The sequence below is a fragment of the Aotus nancymaae genome, unplaced genomic scaffold (assembly GCF_030222135.1).
Source record: "Aotus nancymaae isolate 86718 unplaced genomic scaffold, 86718_ANA_hifiasm-v0.15.2.pri h1tg000057l, whole genome shotgun sequence".
In the NCBI taxonomy this organism is placed as follows: Eukaryota; Metazoa; Chordata; class Mammalia; order Primates; family Aotidae; genus Aotus; species Aotus nancymaae.
The window spans coordinates 56,938,619-56,964,851 of record NW_026988471.1 but is presented as its reverse complement, the minus strand read 5'-3'; the positions used below and the strand labels follow the sequence as shown (position 1 = coordinate 56,964,851).

General features: G+C 34.8%; 1 protein-coding gene across 1 annotated transcript in view; it reads right to left on the bottom strand.

The window, feature by feature from the left end:
- VRK2 (VRK serine/threonine kinase 2) overlaps window positions 1-26,233 on the bottom strand; it is a 102,595-nt gene that overhangs the window by 19,106 nt on the left and 57,256 nt on the right. The window contains exons 8-11 of the mRNA XM_012477223.3: window positions 17,618-17,750; window positions 8,556-8,676; window positions 5,504-5,562; window positions 1,305-1,471 (exon numbers count right to left, since the gene is read on the bottom strand). Of these exons, the coding sequence (XP_012332646.2) occupies window positions 1,305-1,471; window positions 5,504-5,562; window positions 8,556-8,676; window positions 17,618-17,750 (480 nt within the window). The remainder of the gene's footprint in view (window positions 1-1,304; window positions 1,472-5,503; window positions 5,563-8,555; window positions 8,677-17,617; window positions 17,751-26,233) is intronic.

The following is a 26,233-nucleotide window of genomic DNA, read 5'->3' as shown; positions in this document are numbered from 1 at the left end:
GTTAAAATAAGTCTCAGTAATTACCAAGATCAAAATCCAGTGGCTTTTTATTAAACATGAACTTTTGTTCTGCCTTCTGCAATACGTAAATAGTGCTGACAATTGGTTTGTGAAGCCCTTGCTACAATAAAATCTAATTGTATCATGAGAGAAAGGTGACAATCAGGAGATCATGAAAAAATTACATATTCTCACTGGTAGTTAATTAGCCATGCAAAACCTCCTCAAACAGATATTCTCTTCTATTAGGAATGATTACTATGCAGGCCTACAGATGTCAATACCACAGTCATTCAAATACTTCTTTTCCTACTAATTGAAGGTTGTAAAGCTCTGGTGCCAAGGTTTTGCTTCCAAAGAGCTAATTTATGACTAGAAGGATATTTTATGTCTTCAGTTGCAGCAGCTACAAAATTCAGCAAATCAGAACCATCTGTGCACTGATACTTGACTCACCATTCATCTAGCAGCCTATCAGTCACATTAGTTTGCATCCCGCATTCTTGGCTCACGAACACGTGTGATGATCCAAAGTTCATAAGAAATATTAAAAACGAATGGCATCCTGACCCTATCTTATTGTATATGCATCAGGAAAAAAATGCCCTCTACACTTTATTTTTGCATACAGATAGTGGTCAAGGAAGACATGGATGCTGAGTTGCCTGTTCACTGATCTTGCTAATGGCAGCTTAAGATTTCCACCACCCAATTAAAAATGCTCGAAATCTTAATTTTTTTTTTTTTTAAGTTGGTGTTGGTCTTTTGGAAGATGGCACACTAAAATAAGAGGTGTAACTTTAAAAAAATGACTTTTTTTAAAACCTGGATCTCTGGCATAAACTCTTTAATTTTCTGTAAACAGTTGTTTCCATGGATTGAAATATCAGGATATACAAATAATCTGGTTAAATCTAAGACTATTATCACCACCAAATTATGGCCACATTGGTAGGCAAAAACGGAGGACAATATCTAAAGAAAACCTGAAGAAAAGAAGCAAATGATGGCTTTCATCAGTAACATCAGACTAGCTTTACCCTAGTCACATTTCTATGACAGTAGTGACTGCTTTCTTTCTTTCAGAGTACACAGTAGGCCATAGATCCTATTTTTCTCTATGAGACAACAGGTCAAAAGAACTTGGAACAACCTTTCTTGGTGCTGAATTAGGGGAAATGGGAGTTAAATATAAGGAAGAAGAAACTTAGTTGTCAGACTTATTTTGAGACCTAAAACAACTTCATCCGATAGAAAAGTATCATAGGAGGTAATTATAGGATAGCAGGGATTATGTTACTTACTTTTTGACTATTTGGAGTATGCACATTTATACTCTGTCTTTTCGTGGAAAATTCCAGTGGTCCTAAAGGTACTCCATCAGGGTTCAAAATTTTCTTGAGCACTTGATAGTCTGGCTTTTCATCGTATGCTAAACTATGAGCACATACCAAAAATTGGGCTATTTCACCTGTGAATTATCAAAGTTTTTACATGTCATTCACAATTGGCAAGAACTGGCAAGACTCCAATAATCTCAAAATCTTTCTGTTATCTCTGTCTTTTACACACTTAAATGTCCTGAAGAAACTAAAAATGAACAATTCAATGAAAAGAACTTTAAATGATATTCAAAAATGACTGAAATATAGTGACCTACAGAATTGAAAAGATGAGACAAGATGGGAATGTTTTTAACATATCTTTGTTGATATGCTTACAATTCACTCATCTTATGAGAGGAAGTACATTTTAATAATTATAGTGATTTATGAGGTACAACTATTAAGGACTACATAAATAATACAATCGACCATACTTCATACTTTAAGAACTTCTAAGAATCCAGTTAAAGTGTTACTTATCAAAAACCTCTTTATTTCTAAGAAAAAAACTGCAAATTTTAATTAAGGCTTTGATTTTGGGATTATAAGAGTATAGTTAGAAAAGACCTTAAATTCCATGTTGATAGTGAAGATTGACTTTAGAATGCATGAAACCTCCCTCATGTCCTCCATACCTAGCTAGCCTGGTACTCAGCACAGTCTTTTTGATTTTAGAGCAGTGCGATGAGGAGATGCCATCTTTTATTTTTTCTCTAATATAAAGAAATGTTCCCTTATACACAGTAACTCCCCTTCCCCCAAAAAGGTTAAGAACTACCAACCTTTAAATACAAACAGAATTAGTAACCGACAATTACAAACATCACTGCATTAAAATATTTGTAGTTTGCATTTGTTTCATATTGAGGTTCAACCTAAGATTGGAATAGAAGTGGTGATAATTTCAAATACTATTTAAAAACTTTCATTTGTTAACAGAGATGTTTAGATAGGCCTTTCCCTTTCAAAAACATATTACTGACTCAAACTCAACTACTTCTTACTTTCTCACTTAGTTGCTTATATCCATGGTGGGAAAACCTGGGAAGCTTCAAGGGTTGGCGGGAGTGACTTCCTAACCCTTCACTTTCCCTCCAGGCCTACCTCCATTCAAAAGGAAAACTGCAGAGGCACTGAGTTTCACTCCCTATATGGAAAAATTCCAAAAGGAATAGTTAACATCCCTTTCTCCCTATTAAAGTTAGAGTGACCACTTTACACAATATAGTAATAGTCCAGAGCTATTTTCTGAGAACATGAAGCTAATGTGATTAAAATGTGAATTCTTGGCTCTGGGCTTTTCTTCCTGGACATGGTAGCAATTATGCAACCTATTTTTCTCATCTTTAATTTTTGATTTTTATCAAATTCTGTTATCTAGCATTCGGTTAACCAGACCTCTGTTAACTAGCAAGTGCTGTTATAACTGATGCTTCATGCAGCCCCTTAACAGGGACCGGGGAGTATCCAATTCCTAAATGGATGATTAAAAAAAAAGATTAAATTATATTCACTACACTTTAATGTAAATATTGTTGTTTTTTGTCCTTTGAAGATTGGTAAGCCAAGTTTGGTACATATTTCCATTAATCAGAATATCCAAAATGAAGAAGAGAGTTGAATGTGTTGAGAACAAATCACTGTTACAAGACAATGGAAAACTCCTGGCACCCCACCAGCTGATAGCAGCTGTGCTGCAAAGCCTTCATGGGACTGGGGTTTGGAAAAATGAGGTACCAGTGAGGTAGGAGAGGGAGAAAATAAAAAAGAGCCATTTCCATTATTTATTTATTATTACAAACTTGAAGCTTAGACTATTGTGATATAATACTGGTTTAAATGTTAGTTTTTCAAGATTTGGATTTATTATATTAAGTACATTGTAAAATTTACTAGCATATTGCCAGAACTATAAAGCAAAATGCCTTTAGTATGAAATTATATTTTTGAATCATCTGCTTTTTAAGCCAGTGAAATATAAAGTATCATTACTATCAAGAGATAGAAACTTTTGAAACTATTATTATTTTGCTTAGTTGGACATGCATGCTGGAAACCTGTTGGCTGCTTTATTTCATAAAATGTTTCAGTAATAAACTTTTGTACATCAGTTCCTTTCATTTTCAGGGTTGTGTTCTTCCTAAGCACAACCTCCTAATTTAAGAGACCTTCATGTAATATTAAAGTTTCAACATTTTGTGCTTTAGAAATAGAAATCTTCATTTTATAAATAATAGTATGGACTCAATAAAATGGTTTGTAGTGAGAAAAAAAACTAGGCATGCCTCCCATCTAGATTAGTCATCTGACTCAAATCTTTAACAATAGAGTATGATAGAATATACACTGTTCCACAAGCATTTGGCTTGAACAATTCAGGGCATCTGGGCTTTCTCTTCTAATCCTAAACTGAGCAGGTCCTTTCTCTGCAGGAGTGACAAGAAAGGTAAAAGAGATAAATAATTTTTTAAATGACATCTTCCCATCTTTCTTTCTTTCTGTCCAGTTGACTAAAACATAAACTGTACGGCTTGGTAAAAATGACAGTAAGGGCTAGACATGGTGGCTCACGCCTGTAATCTCAGCACTTTGGGAGGCTGAGGTGGGTAGATCATGATGTCAGGAGTTTGAGGTTTGAGAACAGCCTGGCCTATACGGTGAAACCCTGTCTCCACCAAATATACAAAAATTAGCCGGGTGTGGTGGCACGGCACGGCCTGTAGTCCCAGCTACTCAGGAGGCTGAGGCAGAAGAATCGTTTGAACTCAGGAGGCAGAGGTTGCAGTAAGCCAAGTTCTCATCACTGCACTCCAGCCTGGGCGACAGAGTGAGACTCCATTGCAAAAAAAAAAAAAAAAAAAAAAATGCCAGTAAGAATATTAGCCAAAAAGAGGTACTGCCATTTTGACCAAGTTATTCACAGTTATGAAAACAAATATTTCATCTTCCAACCCATCTCCCCAATGAGGATCTCTCCTGCGTGGCTCCCTCAATCAGAAGAAAAGTACTAAAGAGAGGGGAAAGCAGAAGACTCACGTGGGGACAGGCTTATAGGACTTGCAAAATGTAGCGGGGAAGTAGAACTGGCTTATTCTTCTTTCCTCTCCTACACAAATGAAAATTTTGGTTTCTAGTGAAAGAAAGGCTTGAATATAAGTTAAAGATGACTTAACTCTTTACTTTTCAACCAGATGGAAAGAGATGCTATTTGACCTTAGCTAGAGAGGACGGTGTACATATCTACTTTCAGAAGGCAGCCCAAAAGCTAACTTTGAGATTGCCCAATGTAAACAGAAAACAAGATTCACTCTGATTATCTGTCTGTCTCTGAGAAAAAGCAAGCCTCATAGTGGGCACTGGCTTTTTCTTTTAAGACAGTCTAACTCAGTTGTTAAATTAGTGTTGAATAATGTGTTGTGTATGCACATAAAAATGACAGAAATGTGGGTAATTCCTAGTTGACTTGCTATTTTATATAATATGTATTGATAACACTGTCAATTAAAAATTCGAAAAAGTTCTATACTAACTTGAAAGAGAAAACCATTTATGAAATATACCTCCAAATCCCAAAATCAAATGCCTTTGCTAATAAAAAATTTTCTTTGCTGGCAGTTCAGTCAGCATAATTTAGGTCCAAACAGCATTCAAGAGTTTAATGATTTGGTTTTTTTAAATGACTGATTAAAAGCAGTTTTTCCTTAGGTCAACTTTATCTTCTTTCAACAATATATAGAGGAACAAAACCATAAAAGTTTTAACTCTAGAAATACCAGATATGGTTGACTATTAAACCTGTGCATGATTCTCAAAATAGGTATCTTAAAAGAGAGAGAGAGAGAGAGAGAGAGAGAGAGAGAGAGAGAGAGAGAGAGAGGAGAAATGCACTAAGCAGAGCCTAAAACTCCACCTAAGTATCTTCTGAGGTTCTTGTGTTCTACCATTAAAGATGATCTAAACACTGCGTTCTTTAGCAACCTATTTGCAACCTGAAGAGTTTCCTCCTTTCCACCCTGATGGGAATAGGAGCTGATGTGTTAAGCAAAAGCTACCAAACGAGAGCAACAAATGTGGTGACCTGTAAATCTTAAGAAAGTAAAAGTTACTATTTGACTTACAGCAACTGCTTCCAGAAGGAGCCCATTTAAGCACTGACTCAGGGAGCTCATCCAACAGACTAAAACAAAATAAAGTAATGCACAATGAATATGTTTTCAACCCTGTGACTATTTTGATTAGAAAACAAAACTCTAACTCTGTGTTGGTAGGTCACCAAAATTGTGATTTTCAATGCTTTTTTTTTGTTACCCAGCTATAATAGATAGGAAAGTAAGCAGAAGTAGGGGAGAACCCTCAATGCCCATAAACTAATTTTATATCAGTAACCTAGACTAACATAGGGCCGGAAAGGTGTGATCCCTTTTCTTACCCACCATAAGGGTCACAGCCAACATTTCTGTAACAAAAGGCAGGTTATCAGGAGAAAGTATAACAAACTTATTTAATCAAAGTTTTATATGACACGGAAGACTTCAGAAATGAAGACCCAAAGACGCAAGGAAGTCTATATGCTTAGGTTTGATGAAGAATAGACAGCTGTGTAGGAATGTGATTGGACAAAGGGTATGATCTAATGGTACTGAAGTGGGGTGGGGGGACCCAGTAAGTCTGTCCATATTCTTCTTGATGTGTGTAGCATTTATTCCTCCTGGGGATGGGGCATGACCCCTTTGGAATGAGGGTCTTCAAGGGAGAAGGAAGAGGGTGACCTTTCTACGTTTAATGCCTTGCTTAGGGGACAGGGGTTCTAGTTTCTGTAACCTGCTTTGGGGAAGAGGAATTCTGATTTCTATGACTCTCTTCTGGAGAGGAGAAGGGATGAGACAAGAGGGCAGGAGAAGGTCAGAAAGAGGCCATCCAGTCTCTTTCAGTTCAAAGGTTCTCAGTATGCCAAAGCACCACACTTTGGGGTATTGTTTTCTAAGCCCCAATACTGAACAAGGTGGAATTATAGGAATTATAATATAAATGCTTTAACTCAAAGTTTATATATGCAGAAACACAGAAGTAGTAATATTTATCATGTTTTTTTTCTCAAAAACAACAATAAAAAATTCATGCAAACACTGTATCTGAAGTTTCAGGACTATTTTTTTCCTCAGGCATTTACCACTGGAGAGAAGTTAATTATTATATATGTGCATTGTTCTCCACTGGGCAATATTTTATGCTATCCCATGATTAAACAGGTTTGCAGGATACTCAATTGTTAAGTGTAATGCAAATATTCCAAAATTTAAATCTGAAATCTGAAACACTTCTGGTCCCAAGCATTTCAAGTAAGAAATACTCAACCTGTAAAAACATTCAACTAAAATTATTTATATGTGTGAGTGACTCACAACCTCTGGCATAGGCAGAATAACAATACACACATTGATCCAGAATCACACTATGTCAGGAAAATAAAAGACATAAGGGAGATACAGTGTCTTGGTTGAATATACAATCCCACCCTTATGGGGAATTTCAGTGTCATACCTTCTCAGCAAGTTGAATGAATTATGACTATGTACTATATAAATTATATAAATTTATATAGATTAAATTATATAAATTGTATAAATTACATAAATGTACTATACATAAATTATGATTATGTACTATAACAAGTTTGAAAATGTCTATGGTTTATCTGAAATTATAAACTTCATAATACGATATTGGCTTTACAAGTCTATAGATTTACATTATTAATCAAGTCAAAATGAAGATATTAACATATATGAGTCTCCAAAATGTAAATAAAAGTTATGCTTGGTTTATTAGCATATTTTATTATTTTACATGACACCCTATCATACACAAATATACATAAGTATATTCATTGTGGAGACCTACAATGAATATATATATATGCATATAGATAAAAAACTAAAGCAAGTCATACTCGTTTTATTTAAATAAAAATAAACGTAATCATTAGAATTAAAATGCTAGTTTTTAAAAAATAATATTACTTTATTACATTATTCTAATTAGGTAAACTGGTTTGGAAAATTAAATACCAAAACTGTTTATATATACCCATCATGGTGTTCTGACTTGACCCATATTTTGAAAATGTTACATGAGAATTAATATGGACACATCAATCACTGCAGTAAATAACCGATTTAGTACTAATATGGCCTTACATAAATGTTTTAGTTTTGGGTAAGGGACTAGGATGATCAAGATTCCAAGTGGAGAAATATTTCATATACTATATGTCAGTATTTACAAATGTAATATGTATTTTTCTGAATCTGCTGGCTAATCTTTCTCATTATTAAGAACGGATGCCACACTGAATTCAAAGAGATTTCTATGAATCAGCTAATTTTCCCCTAGCTTTGTACTCTTCCGTTGTGATTGCCCTACTTAAAACTTAGCTTAGCTGATGCTTTTGCTATCTGTGGATAACTACTGGTGAGCATATCTTGGTATATAATGAAAAATTGGCTATTCTGTGCTCTCTGCAATTGACTTTTTCTTAGGCCTGATCAGTGAGAGAACTGTACAACAGTAAAACACTCTGTTCTTAGTCTGACCTAATTCTTATGCTAACTGAATCCAGGTAATAAAAACTGAATGTAGAATATTAAAAATGTGGCTATAAGATTATTTCATATAAATAGCTCATGTAAAAACTGTTTCTTCTTTGAGAAACAAAACATATTCCCTCCAAGATAGAAATAAGAGGTACGTTGCTTTCACTTGAAAAATATAAGCCCTATTTGTCCCATTTCACACTGCTGTTTTACACAGTTAATATCAATCATACCAAGCTCAGACTACTTCAACATACTTGTACAATGTTAATTTAAAATACTCTTCCTTGAAAAGACTACCACCTAGAATCTAAGCTTTGGAAAATACCACATAAAGAAACAGATATTTCACTTTATATTTTGCACTGTAATTCAAGTACACGCCTTTATATAATGTTATCTTAATGGATTTTATGTGTTAGTTGTTTGGTTTTTTTAAAACATATTTTTCAAACTAAAGAAATTTGCCTTGGTTGTCATGTTGGGTGAATGCCAATCTTCTCTGTGTCGTTAGCTCCCTTTAATGTATCCCTTCAGACCTGCTGCAGTATATGATGAAATACTTGAAAATTTGTACTTTGTTTTAGCAGTCTGCACAGCCACAGGGTCCTTCAGGTTCTGATCCCAGGGAAGTTTCCCACACAACCACCGCAGCATGCAGTAGCCGAGGATCTCAACGTCACTTCGTCTGGACAGGGCTAGAGGAGTAAGCATTTGAGAGAAAGATGAGGGATAAGCAAGTCATTGAGAAATGGAGAAATCTTTGGGTGATCTACTACTGATGAAATATGAAAAAGCCAAATGGGCAAAGTGTTTTGTTTGTTCAGCTGGAATAAAACTTAAACGCCCAAGCATTTGGCCCCAATCCACAGACAGGCAGCGACTGAATGCTGTTGAAAGTAAGGGTCAGTTTCCTCACCTCCTCCAACTTCATCTTTCCTTAGTCTGGCCTGTCACATGAACTTGATCCCCATGGCCTCTGACATGATCCAGACAACCCATAACCCGGCACCAACACTTTCTCAAAGAGCCAAGCAGTAAAACAAAGAAATAAATGTCTGCAGCTAAATTGCTAACATATGTTCCAGGAAGTCCATAGGGTCTGCATTGGTCATGCAGAGACCCTCTGAGTGCAGACTAAACACTGATGGCCTTTCCTGTTCCATTCACACTAGCAGCATTTGAAATTGGAAGAATATGACAAAACTGCCATCTAGTGTGCAGTATTAAAAAACAGGTCTGTCTCAAGATTTTTCAATCACATGAAAATACAATAAAAATATGTCTACTGCTTTGGATATAGGGTTCTACAATTTAATAAATATTATTTATGGATATAAGCAGCAGCAAGCTAAAATTCTGGTCCCATATCTATATAAAAGTGAGGCAATGGCATTGGAGGCGGAGGGGAGAGGTGGTGGGGAGCAGACTCTGAAGCCAAACAGAGGCTTTCAAAATTTAATATAAGATGGTTTTCCATAAAAAACACATTAAAAGCACATTTTCAGGCTCTTGAAAATATCATTTATATCAAGCCATTAAATGCTGTAGACTAATTTCATAATTTAACATATATTTGTAAGTGCCTTATATGAGAAGATGGATAATGAAACCTAGGAAACATCAAATATAACGGAACTTATTAGCAAACCACTGAAATAATGATTGAAACATTAGCAAATACCCATAAAATAAACCCATTTTATAGTCATTCAAAATTGTTATAAAACAACAGGCTTGTATTTACATTTCTATTATTACTCGAATGTTCATCTGTGTAGGGATATATAATCTCCTAAGAGTAGTAGGTGGCTGTTAAAACTGCTGTAAACAGGTGTCCTATTTTATTATCTTTTATGAAATAAACTCTGAAAAGTTACTCAGTGAACTTAGTTTTTAATTTGAAAAGTCATCTACTAAGAACAATGAGGCCAGCACATCATAACTACTTTTGGTTACCATGTATAAGTTATTATAAAAGCAGAAGATATGATTAGCTCTTACACTCGATCTTAACTGCTATAAGCGTATTGGATTATTAAAGGCCCTTCAATCTAGCAGAATGCTACAGTCCCATGGGTGCCATTTACTTTCCGCACAAGCTTCAACAATGTCCTAATGCAAGACTTGGCTTTCATATTAAAATAAAAACACAATCTCTACCACACTGTTCTGAAGTGATTTCTTCAGTAATAAATCTCCCATTAATAATGGAATGGTTCCATTTGTACAGATGTGTTCACGAGTCCCTTTTCCATTATGGCAATTCCCGATTACCATTACTTAAAAAAATTCATATCCTCTAATTTTCAAAAAATGATATTCTGGCACCTGTTTGGATGATATAAGCTACACACAAGAGGCCCTTTGAGGAAAAACAATCAGAATTAAAATAGATTGAACCTTCCTAGCCATTTCCCCGTACCCCCCAACTGAGGGATTAATTGATATGAAGCTGTAAGTAATGACAAGTCATTTAGATTTCTGAAGCCAATCTTTCATAAACTGATCTTCATTTGAAATAGCCCTTTGAGAGTTAACTTTACTTCACTATTATAGTTTGGTCTTACCTAATTAAAATACATTATCACATTTTTCAATCTTTTATTTTCTTTTTTGTACATATATATTAACAACTATGGTTAGGTAAACGTTTTACCACTGTTTCTGTTAAGTCCTACATAAATGCATGTAGTGATAGAAAGAACATCCAATAGTCACCCTTTCCTTTCCCCACATTGAAGAGTGAGGGACTAAAAATGTTTCTGAGCATATACCTCTATCTGAAATTCCCTCTCAGAAATACAAATTGAGAAGTCTGACTTGTTTGGTGAAGTTAAAATCTTAGACTTTCCCAATGATTGTCTTCTTTCCATCTACTGTACACAGAGGAGTAATTTTAATACCTGTTAAATTAATTAAAAACAAATATTCTAGACAATATTAGAATCTATGTGTGCATGTACAATTTACACAAAGAATTGATTATAGTCAGAGACTATTAATGTCTAACTATAAAAAAATCTTTTTTTAATTTGAAAGTTGCTTCTTTAATTATACAATTTTCAAACTCATTTTAAAACATGTTAAGTGAAGCAGTAAATAGAGAGAGCTCTGGACTAGGAATGAGATCCAATTCTAGCCCTGCCACTAACATTTTACATTTTCAGCTCTAAAATCAGATGATACTGTGCAATGTATTTCTTTTTCATATATTTTCATTCGTTTGAATAGAAAATACGTTATGCATTGTTTTGTTTCTGAGTCACGTATTTGCACAATTTATTGTAATACACAGGGTTCTTCAGTGGCATTTGGTAATTAGTATGATTATTGACAATTCATTTTCATATAGATGTCATAAAATGAAATGTTTACTTATTATTGCTTGAAACTGTAATGAGATTTAGTTATTTCTAACTTTCTCAAGTTAGTTTCTAAATATTATTTATTAATAGCATCTAACTTACATTGAACTTACTAATATGGAGCAATATACATCACTCTTGTTGAAAGCCTGTGGTATTCTCCATTGTTCAACATTTCTAAATTATCAAGTATAGCCAAAGTAAAAACAATTAGAAAGATACAAGCACAAGTGGGGATTTAAATTCTATTTAACTAGAAATAAAATTTTAGAAATGGCTGAGAATAGAATGCATAATTAAAAACAATTGATGTGTTTTATGTAGAGCTGCTACTGTGCCTGGCACTCTACCTGCTTTTTATTATTTCATCTAATCTTTCAAACAATTTAAAATAAGTATTATTAGCTCTAATGACAACAATATGGAGTCTCAGGTTAAATAATTTGCTCAATATCACAGAGCAAAAATTAACAGAGCTCAGCACCGATATCCAAGTCTTTCAGAAACCAAAGCCTGTGCTCAATCTAATAATTACTTTGCTGCTGGGCACAGTAGCTCATGCCTGTAATCCCAGCACTTTGGGAGGCTGAGGTGGGTAGGTAACCTGAGGTCAAGAGCTCAAGACCAGCCTGGCCAACATGGTGAAATCCCGTCTCTACTAAAAATACAAAAACTAGCCAGGCATGGTGGCACACACATGTAATCCCAGCTACTTGGGAGGCTGAGGCAGGAGAATTGCTTGAACCCAGGAGGCGAAGGTTGCAGTGAGCCGAGACTGCACCATTGCGCTCCAGCCTGGGCTACAGAGCAAGACTCCATCTCAAAAATAGTAATAATAATATCATTATTACTTTGCCTCCATCATTAGTTTTAATATCATTCAAACAACATTACATACACAACTTCCACAGTGAGGGAGGTGTTTGAAGCAGGCATGTAAACTTACAGCAATTTGACATTCTGTTACAAATATAGTTGTTTTGGCAAGGAATAAATAAGTGGAAGATCCTGAGATCTAAGCTGCATCACTGATGAAATTTTTCATGTTACTATCCTTTCATGAAACAATTTATTTCAATCCAATACAGAAGGATATCTAGTTAAAATATTTATTTATAAAGTGATAAATGGACATTTAGAACTGGTATAAGAAGAACAGATAAGTTAGCTTAGCAAACTCGTCCTTAGTCTAAAGACAAACTGGAATAAAATTAACTGGCCCAATTCACCAAATGGACTGAAAGAGGAATTGGAGAAAAAGAAAAGTCTAAGTGTTAATTCCAAGATTTATCTCCTTATTTACCTTAAGTTTTCTGTTTAATTTCTTATACAGAGTAACATTATGGAGTATAAAAAAAGCAAGGTTTAGTAGGAAATAATAAAATGAACTTGAAAATTTCTCCATCAAGCAAAGTTCAAATGCCCAAAATATTAATATATGTGCTAAGACAATAAGAAAGCAGAAAACATCTGAATAAGATGCTCACCTGACAAAGTGAATGGTGACTATCTGCAGAACAAATTTAAACTTTATTCTTAGTTTTCCAAGTGATAACCTATGTAATTCAGTATTTTGTCAATTCTGATGTGTAAAGATCCAGAATATTTTATAGTGACCATGACTTACTGTAATTTTGAAAAGGATATTAGGAAATATTAGGATGCAATGCACCATACTTCAGATAAAATATTAAACCTAGGCCTCTCTTAGTTTTTCAGTACCTTTTAAATTTTAAGCCCCAGTTTTTTGTGTGTGAAACTTAGGAAAAGTCACTCAATAGAGCAAATGTGTCTTAGACTTGGCCAATGTGTATTCTTAACCTGACCAAAAGGCCAAGACATATACCAAGACTTTAAAAGTCATGTTTAAATGTAAAAACTGGGTATATGCCATAGAGAAGGAATAGACTTCACTACTGTTTATTTATATATTAACCAAAGATAATTTATAGCAGTCAAATTTACATCAAAGAAGAAATCAACAGTATATTATTTTGTTTACTAACAGATCTAAAAGGGCATATCAATATTTTGATGGTCCTTAATATTTTATAATTGGAAAATTGATTCCCTTTTTGGAATTATTGCTTAATATAAGTATTGTGTAAACCATGTCATTTCCTCGAGTTTGTTAGCATGAAAATACATTCTCAGTTTATTTCACATGTATTTTGTAAGTTGGAGTGTTAGATTAGAGTGAAATGAAACCATGCAAGAAATAACACAAGACTTGGATTTCACATACCGTAGCAATTGGCAAAGATTAAAAAAAAAGTATGCAATATATTTATTTCTTTGACACTGAATGTATTAAGTAAACAAATGGACATTTAAAATACAATTTAGATATCGTATTATATGGTCATCAAAGACGTCAAATTAAGATAGGTATTATAGACTCAATGCACAGGTCTGAAGTATTTAAAAAAGCTCAATATGTTAAATGCAGTATATCTCTAGAGAAATTAGGTATTGACTGCATGCCTCAGTGAGTAGAAAAATCTACAAAAATCTATACCACACATTGATTCAAATATTGCTTTTTAACATTACAAAGAAAGTAACAAATTTTAAAATAGTATGTTTGACACAAATATAATTCTCTTTAATTATCAGGCAATAAGACCAACTATGTCAATGTTTATACATGTTAGTTTTTATGAATAATAAAAAATTAATAATAGAAGAAATAAGCCCAACATATATTATTCTAATTTTATACTAAATGAAGCACTTTAGCCACTTAGAAAATACCTTTAGGTCATTCAAGAGAATTGAGTTTGGAAGAATAACCACAATTTTTAAAAAAATACAGATATGCAGATGTATAGGAGTTTTAGGAATAGTTATCCATTCATTCATCCATCTGTCCATCCATCTCTGTACATCTCCATGCATATCTTTCGGATTGTAATAATAGCTATTTTTTCCCCCTTTAAACTACCCTCCTTTTACATAAACTTGAATTAGAAAATGCTTAGATGAAATGGCTAATTGGCAGCTTATACAAGTTCCTTCATTATAAAAACTCAATCCATAGAAAAATGAGATTTAGCTTCAGTTTTTTAATAATCTGTTACAAAAAGGAGCACAGAACAGATAGTCTGATCAGTCTAATAGTAGTCTCCATTGAGTGGCTAACTCATAAGCCAGTTTTACATTGAAGCTTGAATATTTCTCTTCAGGTCTCTTGGTCTGACCAGATACAGATAGACCTGACACCTGGCAAATGCTTTGGCATCTAGAAATTCTATATCCTAGTAATAATTTTGTTTTGCTTTTTATACTTTATTTTGCACTATTTTTCCTCAGTATTTATTTGATCTCATAGTTGGACTGAAGAATAGATTTTTCTGAGATTAAACTACATAGTGACTGTATTGAAAGTAAACACATGAATATTTATTAATTTGACCTGCATTTTCCTATAAGCTTTATGGCACTGTTTATTCTGGTTTCTAGATATGGCTAAATGATTATTTATTTTCTAATAAAATTCTCAACTGAAACGTTTTACTTTGGAAAATTAAATGTAAAACATAGGAGTAAACATATTCAAACATTTGAGGATGTCAAATCTTCCATTTTATATCTCAGACTAAAACTTCATATAAAAATGTCAGCAAATATATATTTGGGTGTATATATCTATATATGTGTGTATATATGTGTACATATGTGCATATATGTGTATATCTATATACATATATATATCAATATGCCTAGAATTTTAGTGTAAATCCTGTTTAAAATACATTAAGAAAATCTACTATTTTATAGGAATCTGGTGGAACCCTTGATAAAAATGAATATCCATTCTATCATATAATTTTTCAGCAAATCCCAAAAATACTTAATGTAGTTTCTTCTCTGAATATACCTCCTAGGGATGTAATACCATCTTTCTGTGATCATTCTCAGTTCAGTCTTCTCCCCAAAGACTGAGGGTGGTGAAATCTTACCAACATATTCAACATGTATTAAAATTTTGGAATAAAAATATAAGTAGACTAAAAAATAAAAACGTGTTCAAATCTTTCAAGAGGACAACACAATGAAAATGACACCCTAAACAATGAAATTAATTAATTAATGAAAATGACACCCTAAACAATGAAATTAATTAAGATCTTTCAGATTTACCACAGTCCAAACATTGACCATACCAACACGTAACAACTCTACTTCTCCTTCCACAATCACAGTGGTTTCTGAGCAATTCTAATACTCCAAACTAGATCACAGCAGTATTAGAGCTACCAGTTGAAAAAATGACTCAAACATAAGTTGGTATCATTATTAATATAACTGGACCAATACTTAAGAACCTGTATGATGAATTTCCAGTTATACCATTATCAAAAAAGTACTTAACTGTTTTTAAAAATTCCATTAGGTCTAATAGAATAAATCTGGCAAAGATGGAAAACAAAATCCACTGATAGTGAAAGAACTTTAGATTGGAAAAAAAAAACCACTAAGAGCATTTAAATCTTACATTTCTTATTTAATTCTCACATTTCTTAATGTAAGATATGCCCCATATTATCTTTAAATGCTCACTAATTTATTAACAATGTGAGTATTGAAAAATCATACAACACTACAAAATTTCTGACTGATCATTACTTTTCTAACCAAACTATACGTAAAAAATATAGTCATTTATTTTACTCTGATCAGGAATATAAAAGCTAATTTCCATTTCAGAAAATGCCGCCTATGAATCTTTCTGAAAGGAAGAAGGTATACTTGCTTTACTTTTTCATTGTTCTACCTTAAGCCAGTATGGGTTCTAACGGTCTGCAAAACGATCAGGACCCTCTACATTACATGGTCAATGGTCCTTTTAATAGAAAAGGCAATAATACACAGTTGTTTTCACCAACTAAAACTTGTTAGAAAGTATCAGTTTAGGGTAACAGTTCAACAACCATTAAGAAGTGCAAATATCTAATTGACTTTTAGTGAAAATGTGGTCCTTTCAAAGTTGTTTAAAAATTATTTGTTTGGTTTAGCTATTTGAAAATACTTTTATAAACAAAGTTTACAAAGAATATAATTTTGAAAGCCAAAGTTTTTCAATAATTACCATTTTTTCACTAGCATAACATTAGAATTGACTTTTTGTCTTGCTGACGGAGCAACTAAGAAAGTACAGTTGCATTGACCATATTGATTGTGAACAAAGCAACCATGAGTGGGACTCAGCACCATATATTTTCAATATTGACCTCCTACTTCCTTTTCCATGGCTTTCTGGGTCGGCTATTGGATTTGGACTGCAGTGTAATAAACAGCTAAGGTTTAATTAATGGTAAATGAATACAAGACATAGGTTATGACTTTAACTAATTAGGGAATTGTTGAATTAAGTCTGCCTTGGAATGCAAGGCAGTACAATCAATATCCAATAAAAGGACTATGTATGTAATTTACCTGCAAATGTGTTTCCAATACCATCAAAATGAGTTTAAATAAGTAAGATATATGAAAGGCGACTGGGAGAGATTTCCACAAATTAACACTTTGTAGTTTCAGAAAAGATATTCTTATTGTTGAGAAATGATACCTTCTAAAGCTTTGGTAAAGGTACAATGGAAAAACAGGAATAATTGTTCATATGTGTACCTTTTTTTTTTTTTTTTTTCCCTGAGACAAGGCCTTGCACTGTTGCCCAAGTTGGAGAGCAGAGGCATGATTAGGGCTCACTGCAGCCTCAACCTCCTAGGCTCAAGCAATCCTCCTCCCACTTCAGACTCACGAGCAGCTGCGACCACAGGCAAGTGTTACCCCTTTTGTATTTTTTTGTAGAGATGGGGTTTCACCATGTTGCCCAAACCTGATCTTCAACTCCTGGCTCAAGTGATCTTCCTGCCTCAGCCTCTCAAAGTGCTGGGATTATAGGCAGGAGCCACTGTGCCTGGCCCATGCGCAACTTTACCAAATCTTTAATATACACTTCAGTATAAATATTCAGTGCTGACCTCCAAGTCTAACCTATACAAACTAGTGGTTTTCTGGCCAAAATGAGCATCGAGTTTTGCTTATTTGACACATTTTTGCTCCTTCATCACTTGTCATAGTCTATATTTCTTTCCACTGTTAAAAGAAATATTGGCATAACAGGAATTCACTACTTTTGATAAAAGTCTCACCAGTGCTCTTATGCTTCAAACTGACTATGCAAAGGTCATTTCATGCAGTCTCATTACCCTTGACTCTAATCATTCTTCTGAAATAAAAATAAGAAAAAGAAAAAGAAACCCACCTACTCCCCTGTGGGCATCCAAGCTGGTAAACTCTATTGTCCCATTATGGCCTTTTCTAGGATTTTCCTGATACTGTTTGTGGTTCCCATTGGGACAATATCTGTAGGAAAGTCCATAATCTGCAAGATAAACCTGGAAGACAAGCACAGACGAATGAATAATGCCTTTGTCCTCTGAAAATATAACCTTTATAATTAAGTCTTAAGAAACTGATAGGTTAAGAACAGCCTCAGATCTACATTTTATTAAACCAAATGGTGCCTTAGGATAAAATATGTACAACTGGGGGCCATAACAAATTTCCAACTTAAATCTTTTCTTCATCATTGGCATATCTTATTTCTGAGTTGACTTAGATTTTTAATCTTTTTATTTTGCTCCTAAATTCCCTTCCCTCCAGGTGGGCATCTAGACATCATAAACCACAATATGTCTTTTTATCTGTATTCACACAGTTGAGGAGGCTTTGCTTTTTCCTGTAACCCCTCCCTGAAACATAAAACTATTTCAAGCAGGAAGAGGAGATAAGAGCAAACATTCTAAAAGTATAAAGTTGATTCTTGAACATGGGTTTGAACTGCACAGGTCCACTTATATGTGGATTTTCTGCTGCTTCTGCCATACCTGAGATGGCAAGACCAACCCCTCCCTCCTCAGCGTACTCAACGTGAAGATGATGAAGACCTTCATGATGATCTACTTCCACTTAATAAACAGTAAACATATTTTTGCTTTCTTTTGATATTCTTAACAGTTTCTTTTCTTTAGCTTACTTTATTGTAAGAATACAGTATGTATAATACATATAACTAACTACAAAATAAGTATTATTCAACTGTTTATGTTATCAGGAAGGCTTTCTGGAAAACAGAAGACTATTAGTAAAGTTTTTGGGAAGTCAAAAATTAAAATTATGCAAATTTCTGGCTGTGCAGGAGAGTGGGGGTCAGCACCCTTAACCCTGGCATGTCATATGTCAACTGTAAACCTAATGTTATGAGTCTCCATTAACAGGAAACATAATGATAGTGAAGAGACTGTAAGAGGTAATGACTCAACCAAAATACAGAAAAACACCATCATGTTATCATCTGTATTTATGAATGGAACATGGATGCAGAACTTTTGATCTTTCACAGGAATCCATATCATCACTGTTACCTTTCTAAGTCAGTTAGGATCGCACACAGGGCCTCCAAACAGAATACAGATTGTTAAAAGTCAGATGGCAATTCAAGTGAATTTACCTCAGATTACTTTTGGAGGGAGAAGAAAGGGGGAGAAGTAGTTTTACAGACAGAGCATACATTGAATGGAGAAGTGTTTTGACTAGACATTTACTGTGACGTGTAGTCAGAAAATAGCAGTTTCCAACTATGATTACCATTCCCCCACCCCAGAAAAAGAAAGCAGTTTTGACTTTGAAAATGTATCATTTCACATACATTTCTTTAAAATTAAAGGATTTAGGCAGTGTTTCATAATGCATCTTCAAGACAATAGAGTATTTATAATATAATCTGCACTTTAAAATAGATCTATTAAAAGGAAAGTCTGCATTTGAATTTTAGTTTCTTTAAGTTTTTGGTTTTAGGATAGACTCAGAAAGATATATTTTAAACTTTAAAATATAAACAGCACAGAGATGTGTTGGAGTAACTTGCAAGGCTGTCTGAAAACAAATATTTCACTTTGTCTCTCTCTCCCACAGATGCTGTTTCTTAACATGGCCTCAGAAGTAATTGATCTCTCTGCCCTAACTCAACTAGACACATCAGGATCAAATATGGAACAGGTTGCTTGCTTTCACTGTTTCTGATGCATTTTTGTCTTTATTTCAAGAACTACACAGGCTTCACATTACAAAGCAGATATCCCAAAATGAGACATATTGATAATTACACAAATGGTATTGTATTTTAATACACTAGTTTACTATGTTTAAAAAAGAGCTATTAAGAAGCTTTTTATGTACTCACCAGCACAAAGAAATAAGACTTAAATTTTATGAGGTGCCTACTATGTGCCAAGCAGTATGCTAAGCACCTTACATCCACTGATCCTTTAAGTCCCATTATCTCCATTTTATTTATATGGAACAGAAGTTTAGTGAGGTTATGGGGCTTGTGTAGTAAAATGAAGTCAGGTATCTATGGCAATTCTGACTATAGAGCTTTTATTCTCAATCACTGTCAAAGGGAAATAGTACTAGACAAGTTAAAAACATAAGAAAGACTTCATTCAAATCTATTGCAATAGGAGAGAGGCGAGTGTAATAGGGAAGAGAGTTTGAACTAAACTTCAATGAAACAAAAGGTGGAAGTTTTAAAAAGCACTGGGGTGACATAGTAGAAAAGTACCAGAGGATGTTATACAATTGGCAGGTGGATGACAGAAAACTTATATCTCAAAGGAAAAGAAAAGAATTTACAATTTCAAGTATTCTTAAGTTAATGCTCTAAGAAAGAAAGGTCAGGGGCCTGCAGTCAGGAAGAAGCCTATCAAGTGATGTCAAGCTAAGGGGAATATTAAGGCTATCTTTGTCATCACTAAGCTACAGGCTTCTGGGTTGTGCTAGGTTGCTCAAACTTTGAAGGGCAGTATAGGATTTACATTTAATATAAAGATAAAAACCTGGCCAGGCATGGTGGCTCATGCTTGTAATCCCACCACTTTGGGAGGCCAAAGTGGGCAGATCACTTGAGATCAGGAGTTTGAGACAAGCTGGCCATCATGGTGAAACCCTGTCTCTACTAAAAATACAAAAATTTGCCAGGTGTGGTGCCACACATCTGTAATCTGAGCTACTTGGGATGCTGAGGCAGGAGAATCACTTGAACCCGGAAAGCAGAGACTGAGTGAGCCAAGATTGTGCCACTGCACTCCAGCCTGGGCAACAGAGCAAGATTCTGTCTCACAAAAGAAAAAGAAAAAAAAAGACAAAAAGCTAACAATGCAACAAAGAAGATATACATTAGCTATCTGCTATTTCAGTCCATGAGTATTTCAGACCTAAAAACAATTTAGAACATGCATGAGTACAACCCTGAGAAGCATGATTTCTAAGGAAGTAATCTCTCCAACACCACCACTTGCTGTTTTCCAACCAACGAGAAATGTCATGGTAGGCTTAATAGGAAGTTACAGGTAGGATTCAAATAATCACTAAAAGCAATTGAACAAAACAGTAGAGTTAAGACTCCTTTAGCAAAATGAACAACCATCCATCCCCACTCTCAACCTTCATATACATCTTTTTTTCCTAGTTTGGACTTTTATCCACCAGCTTAGCATAGGGTTCGAAATATTTATATAACTATAAAAGAATATAAATATCCTTCAGAAAATTCTAGGCAATATTCTCTAAGATTCTCATAAAAGTTTTGCCACCAGTATATGTTAATATATTTTTAAAATATAGATTATGGGGCACTACCAAAGAGATCTAAGAGTGACTGCTTTTGGTGAGTAGAAACTATATGTAAGAAGAAGTCAAGTCAATAATCTGTCCCAAATAATCAAAATGTTGACAAATTAATTTGACTTGTTGGGGCTCAGAAAATAATATTCCAAATTAAGGCACCTTGGCATGCTAAAAACTTTGAATGAAAGGAAACTGAAAGGCATCAGAAACAAGCCTCAGCACCAAGGTCTCTGTAATTCTGCTCCCAGTCTCTACCATACTCTTTCTTTTGGGAAGCAGTAGGAGGGGCTCTCTCTGAAGTTCCATCATCTGATTAAGGGAAGTTCTTCCAGAAGAAATGCAACTGTCTTAAAACTCCTTCCCTAGGTATCTTATCAAATAACCAGAAAAGATTAGTCACCAAAGAAAAGACTAAAAGTCATAACCACACCCAGACAGGTTTTTCTTCTATTCTTCTGAGGGTAGTTCCGAGAGATTACCTAAGAGACAACTTGTGTTCATAGTAGAGTTCTACCCCTCAGCTTCCCACAGTTTGCTGTAATGTCCCCCAGAGCTCAGTACAACTTTGTCCTAGGCCAACAGTCTGTTGTTTGGGCTCATTCATTTCCCTCAAAAGTCATTTGCTTCTAAAACTGCATATACTTCCCCACTTCCTTCTTCCATATGAAGAGGGTATTTAAACCTCAACCATCTGGACCTTCTTTGAGTCTCATATTTTCAGGACTCCTGTGTCCATGAACATAATAAATTTGTAGGCTTTTTTTTTTTTCCTGTTACTATACTGTCAGGTCATGCCAGTGACACTTCAGAGAGAGTGGAAGAGAAGTTTCCTATCCATCCTTACAGACTACAATGAGGTCACACTGAGAGTTCTACTAAGATAACTTGCTACAGATATACAGTCTAAAATTTTGCTAGAACAAAGAAGGTGTGGGGAAGGGGAATCTAGAAAATATTATCAAATAAGGAAAGGAATGGAAGAAATGAAGTAATATTTTTTCAGGTTCTATTATCTAATAATCATTGGACAAAGTACTTTTCTCAAATTATTTCATTGAATCCAGACAACCACATCCACCCTGGTAGCACTGGTTTTATTTTACATATGAATAAGAAAGCTGAGCATCCCAGCAGTTAACTAACTTGACCAAGTCATAGACCTAGTAAAGGATGAAAGCAGGACTCGAATCCTGGCCTATACGACTTCCAAATTCCATTATCTTTTTAAAAAATACGATATAGAATTAAGGGTTCTGTCAACTCCGAAATTATGTTGAAGTGAAAAATGAGTTTATGCAGAACTAAATCTACAGTAGGGGTCAGAGTCTTGGTCCTATTTTTATACACCCTAAAGCTAAGAATAATTTTTACATTTTTGTAGAATTGTAAAGGGAAAGAAAAAGAGAAGAAAATGCAACAGAGAACCATATGTGACCCACAGAACTCATAAAAGCCTAAAATATTTGCTATCTGGCTCTTTACAGAAAAAGTTGCCAGCCTCTCATCTAAAATAAAACTTGTTTCAGTTCAACTTTTAAAAAATATATTACCCCTTTTTTTCCTATGAAATCAAAAACAACTGGCTAATATTTTGCATTTTAACTGTAAATATACATAGTACTCCTAGTTTTAAACAAGCCTGTCTAGAAAACTCAAGATTCACACCAGGATTGGGTAGGCGTGATTATCTGTATTATAGTTAAGACTAGCCATAGGAATATATAAATAGTTACTCCCTAATGCATTTATTTTTATTTTTATTTTTTTATATAGCGATGGGGTCTCACTTTGTTGTCCAGGCTGGTCTTGAACTTCTGGGCTGAAGCAATCCTCTTGCTTAAGCCTCCCAAAGTGCTGCTTTATAGGTGTGATCTGGTGTGCCCAGCCTCCCTAATGTATTTCAAATGACTTTCCTTTTATGCACTTTTTCTGAATGTAGCAATCATTTCCCTTCTCCATGAGTACAAGGGACAGCCCTACCTGCTTCCCTTCGCCTTGACACAGAGATTTTTCTATTACACTGTATTGACTCTCACATGGTACTTGTTCTTCTCACCTTTCTTATTTTATTTTATTGCATTTTAGGCTTTGGGGTACATGTGAAGAATATGCAAGATTGTTGCATAGGTGCATACATGGCAGTGTGATTTGCTGCCTTCTTTGTGAGGTAAATAGGGAAGATGGATGTTATTGACATTTAACAGATGAAAAATAATATATTTCCAAACAATGCAAGCCACCCCACACTAAGTCCAGCCTGTACAAGGGTTTTGTTATTTTAGTGAACTTCTCAACCCCTCCAATAAACACCTAATATGAACTAATGCTTTTATGGGCTTTTAATTTTGATATTTTGTGATTTAAATGGCAGTGTTAAAGCCACTGAGGTGTGATCCCATCAAGAAAGACGTGGCCCTTCACTTATGAGGAGTACAATAGGCTGACACTCACTAGGGCCAGAGCCACTGGGACCTACCACAGCATGTGCACCAAGGCCACACTCTTCTTAAGCAATTGATCATAGAGAGTTTCTGACCATTTCTACATAGGTGGGGTCTTTCCTAATGGGCAATCTTTGCTCTGGAGCTCCCCAGTGTCGGGAGGGGGCACTGAGATTTTGTCAGATCTGCATCATATCTGAAGCTCTCCCTCCTCAATTCTGCCTCTTGTTCCTTTTCCTTTCACAAGTGGTCAGATCAACATCCCACTCTGAAATCCTTCCTTGTTCAGTCCTGCTTCCTCCCCTTTTATCTCTCATGGGCATTAGATTCCTGCCTCCAAAAAGCCCTTGCCCTTCTAATTCTCAGTATCAGCCTCCCTGAGAACTCCATTCTTGGCAAACAAGGTAGGGAAACTGAAGAGAAACAAAAAAGTACCGTATAATAATATAAGTCACAAATTTGCATCAAAGCATAGTAGCATCTGTGATGCTACATACATGTTTTAACAGATATGAATGATTCTTATGAACATAAACATGCTGTGCTTCATTCCATGCTTCATTCCCTTTTTGTCATATAATGATTTTTGTGAATATGCATTTAATTTATTATAAAGATTTTTGCATTATGGTATCTTGTTGAAAAAACAGGAGTATGTTATGCTCTATTGAAATGAGATAAATGATTGCTTTTTGTTTTAAAGAAAATCATTTAAAGTTGCTGAATACATGTACATACATGTTCTTCCCAATTTATGATACAGGGGTCAATAAATCACAGCCTTAAGAATGGAATGAAGATGAAAAACAAATTAGCCTTTAAGTATGATCATGAAAAACACAAGTTTCATATACTAAGCAGCCCATCTAGAAAATCACCTTCCTATTTCACCTGGCTAGATTTGCATACGGGTATGCCATATTCTCAAGTTCTGCACTTAGTTAAGCCCGTACTTTCAGTTTTCTTTGCTTCCTGATGCTTACAGGCTTTTACACTGCTTTATTTTTCCAGATGGACAGATAAAGCTAATGACTAAAAAGAACCTTGTGATTTTGTGGGCAACAGAGTAAGACCCCATCTCAAAACAAAAACAAACAAACAATGTGTGTGTGTGTAAAGAACCCTGTGTAATCTCTCTCTGTGGTGAGTTGCAAGAGAAGGGCCTTTATATGTAGATCCTGTATGGTTTGGCTGTGTCTCCACCCAAAATCTCATCTTGAATTGTAAATGGAATTGTAATCCCCATGTGTTAAGAGATGGGCCTCCTGGGAAGTGATTAGATCATGAGGCAGTTCCCCTATGCTGTTCTTGTAATAGTGAGTTATCATGAAATCTTATGGTTTTATAAGGGGCTTTTCTCCCTTTTGCTTGACACTTCTCTCTCCTGCCACCATGTGAAGAACGTATTTGCTTCCCCTTCTGCCATGATAGTAAGTTACGTGGGGCCTCCCTAGCCATGCAGAACTGTGAGTCAACTAAACCTCTTTTTTTTTATAAGTTATCCAGTCGTGGTTATTATTTTTTTTTTTTCACAGCAGCATGAGAATGGACTAATACAGATCCTTTTAAGCACAAGGCAACTTACTGGGTTTTCACCTTGTCCACATGAATTTGCTATTTTAACAATGTACAAAGTTATTTAGTTTTTTTAAATGTTAGGCTTAGGCTCCTAGGAGTTGAGGGACCAGGATAATGTTGTATATATATTTTTGTATCCATAACAGCACCTACTCTAAGGCCTTCTGCACAGTTGGTTTGAATAAATTTTTATTGATTTAATAATTAGACAAACTCAACTAAATTTTTTAAGATACCTGAGTGCCAAACTTAACAGATATATGAGTGCCAAGCATAATAAACAGGAAATGTACACTTCAAAAAAGAAAGAGAAAAATAAATGCACACTTATTGACTATAAGCTGTCAGAGTATTGAATGCTTTACATAAGTCAAATCATTTAATCCTCGTGACCCTAAGAAGTTATTTTAAGACCTTTTGAGAATGAGAAAAAAGAATGAATAAGGCTCGGTGATCTATGTAAAACAAATAAATTCTAGTAACTGGCAAAGCTGAGATTGAACCTAAATCAGTCTGACCAGAAGTTCTCAGATACTTTGCATATGCCCCACATAGAAGAAGGGGAGATGGCATAAGCACCTCTACAGGCCTAGAGGTAACATGTACTCTGACAGAAGCATAAAATCTACGAAATTTTACAGCAAGGAAAGGTTATCTCTAATAGGGAGACTCAGAGAAAGAAGCAACATTTAAGTTGGGTCTTAATTAATTATCTATTAATCAATAGAAAAAGAGAGAGTTAGGAGGAAAGGGAGATTTGGTAAGAAAATGATTCAATCACTTTTGTACCAAAAGCAAACTGGCTGACTGGTGACTAACACCCTAATCCAACTAGTTCCCGGTTTGTCCATTTATGGAAGACTGAGTGACAGAGTAATGGTTGATGTAAAAAAGTAAAGGACCTCCTTCCTAACAAGGGTAAAGTCTGCTGCTTTCCTGCTTCTCAAGCAGCCAAGAACACTGAGTAGCAAGCAACCAGACCGGCTCAAATGGAAACATTTCTCAATGCTTGATACCATGTTGATATAAGAGGTAGGAGAATATAAGCTGAAGAAAGGGAGAAAGACATTTGGAGCTGGCAGAGAAAGCAGCAGGACACCAATGTGAACAAATGTCATTGTCCACTGGGATGTGACCACGCATTATATCACATTTGTTCACTATTTTATGTC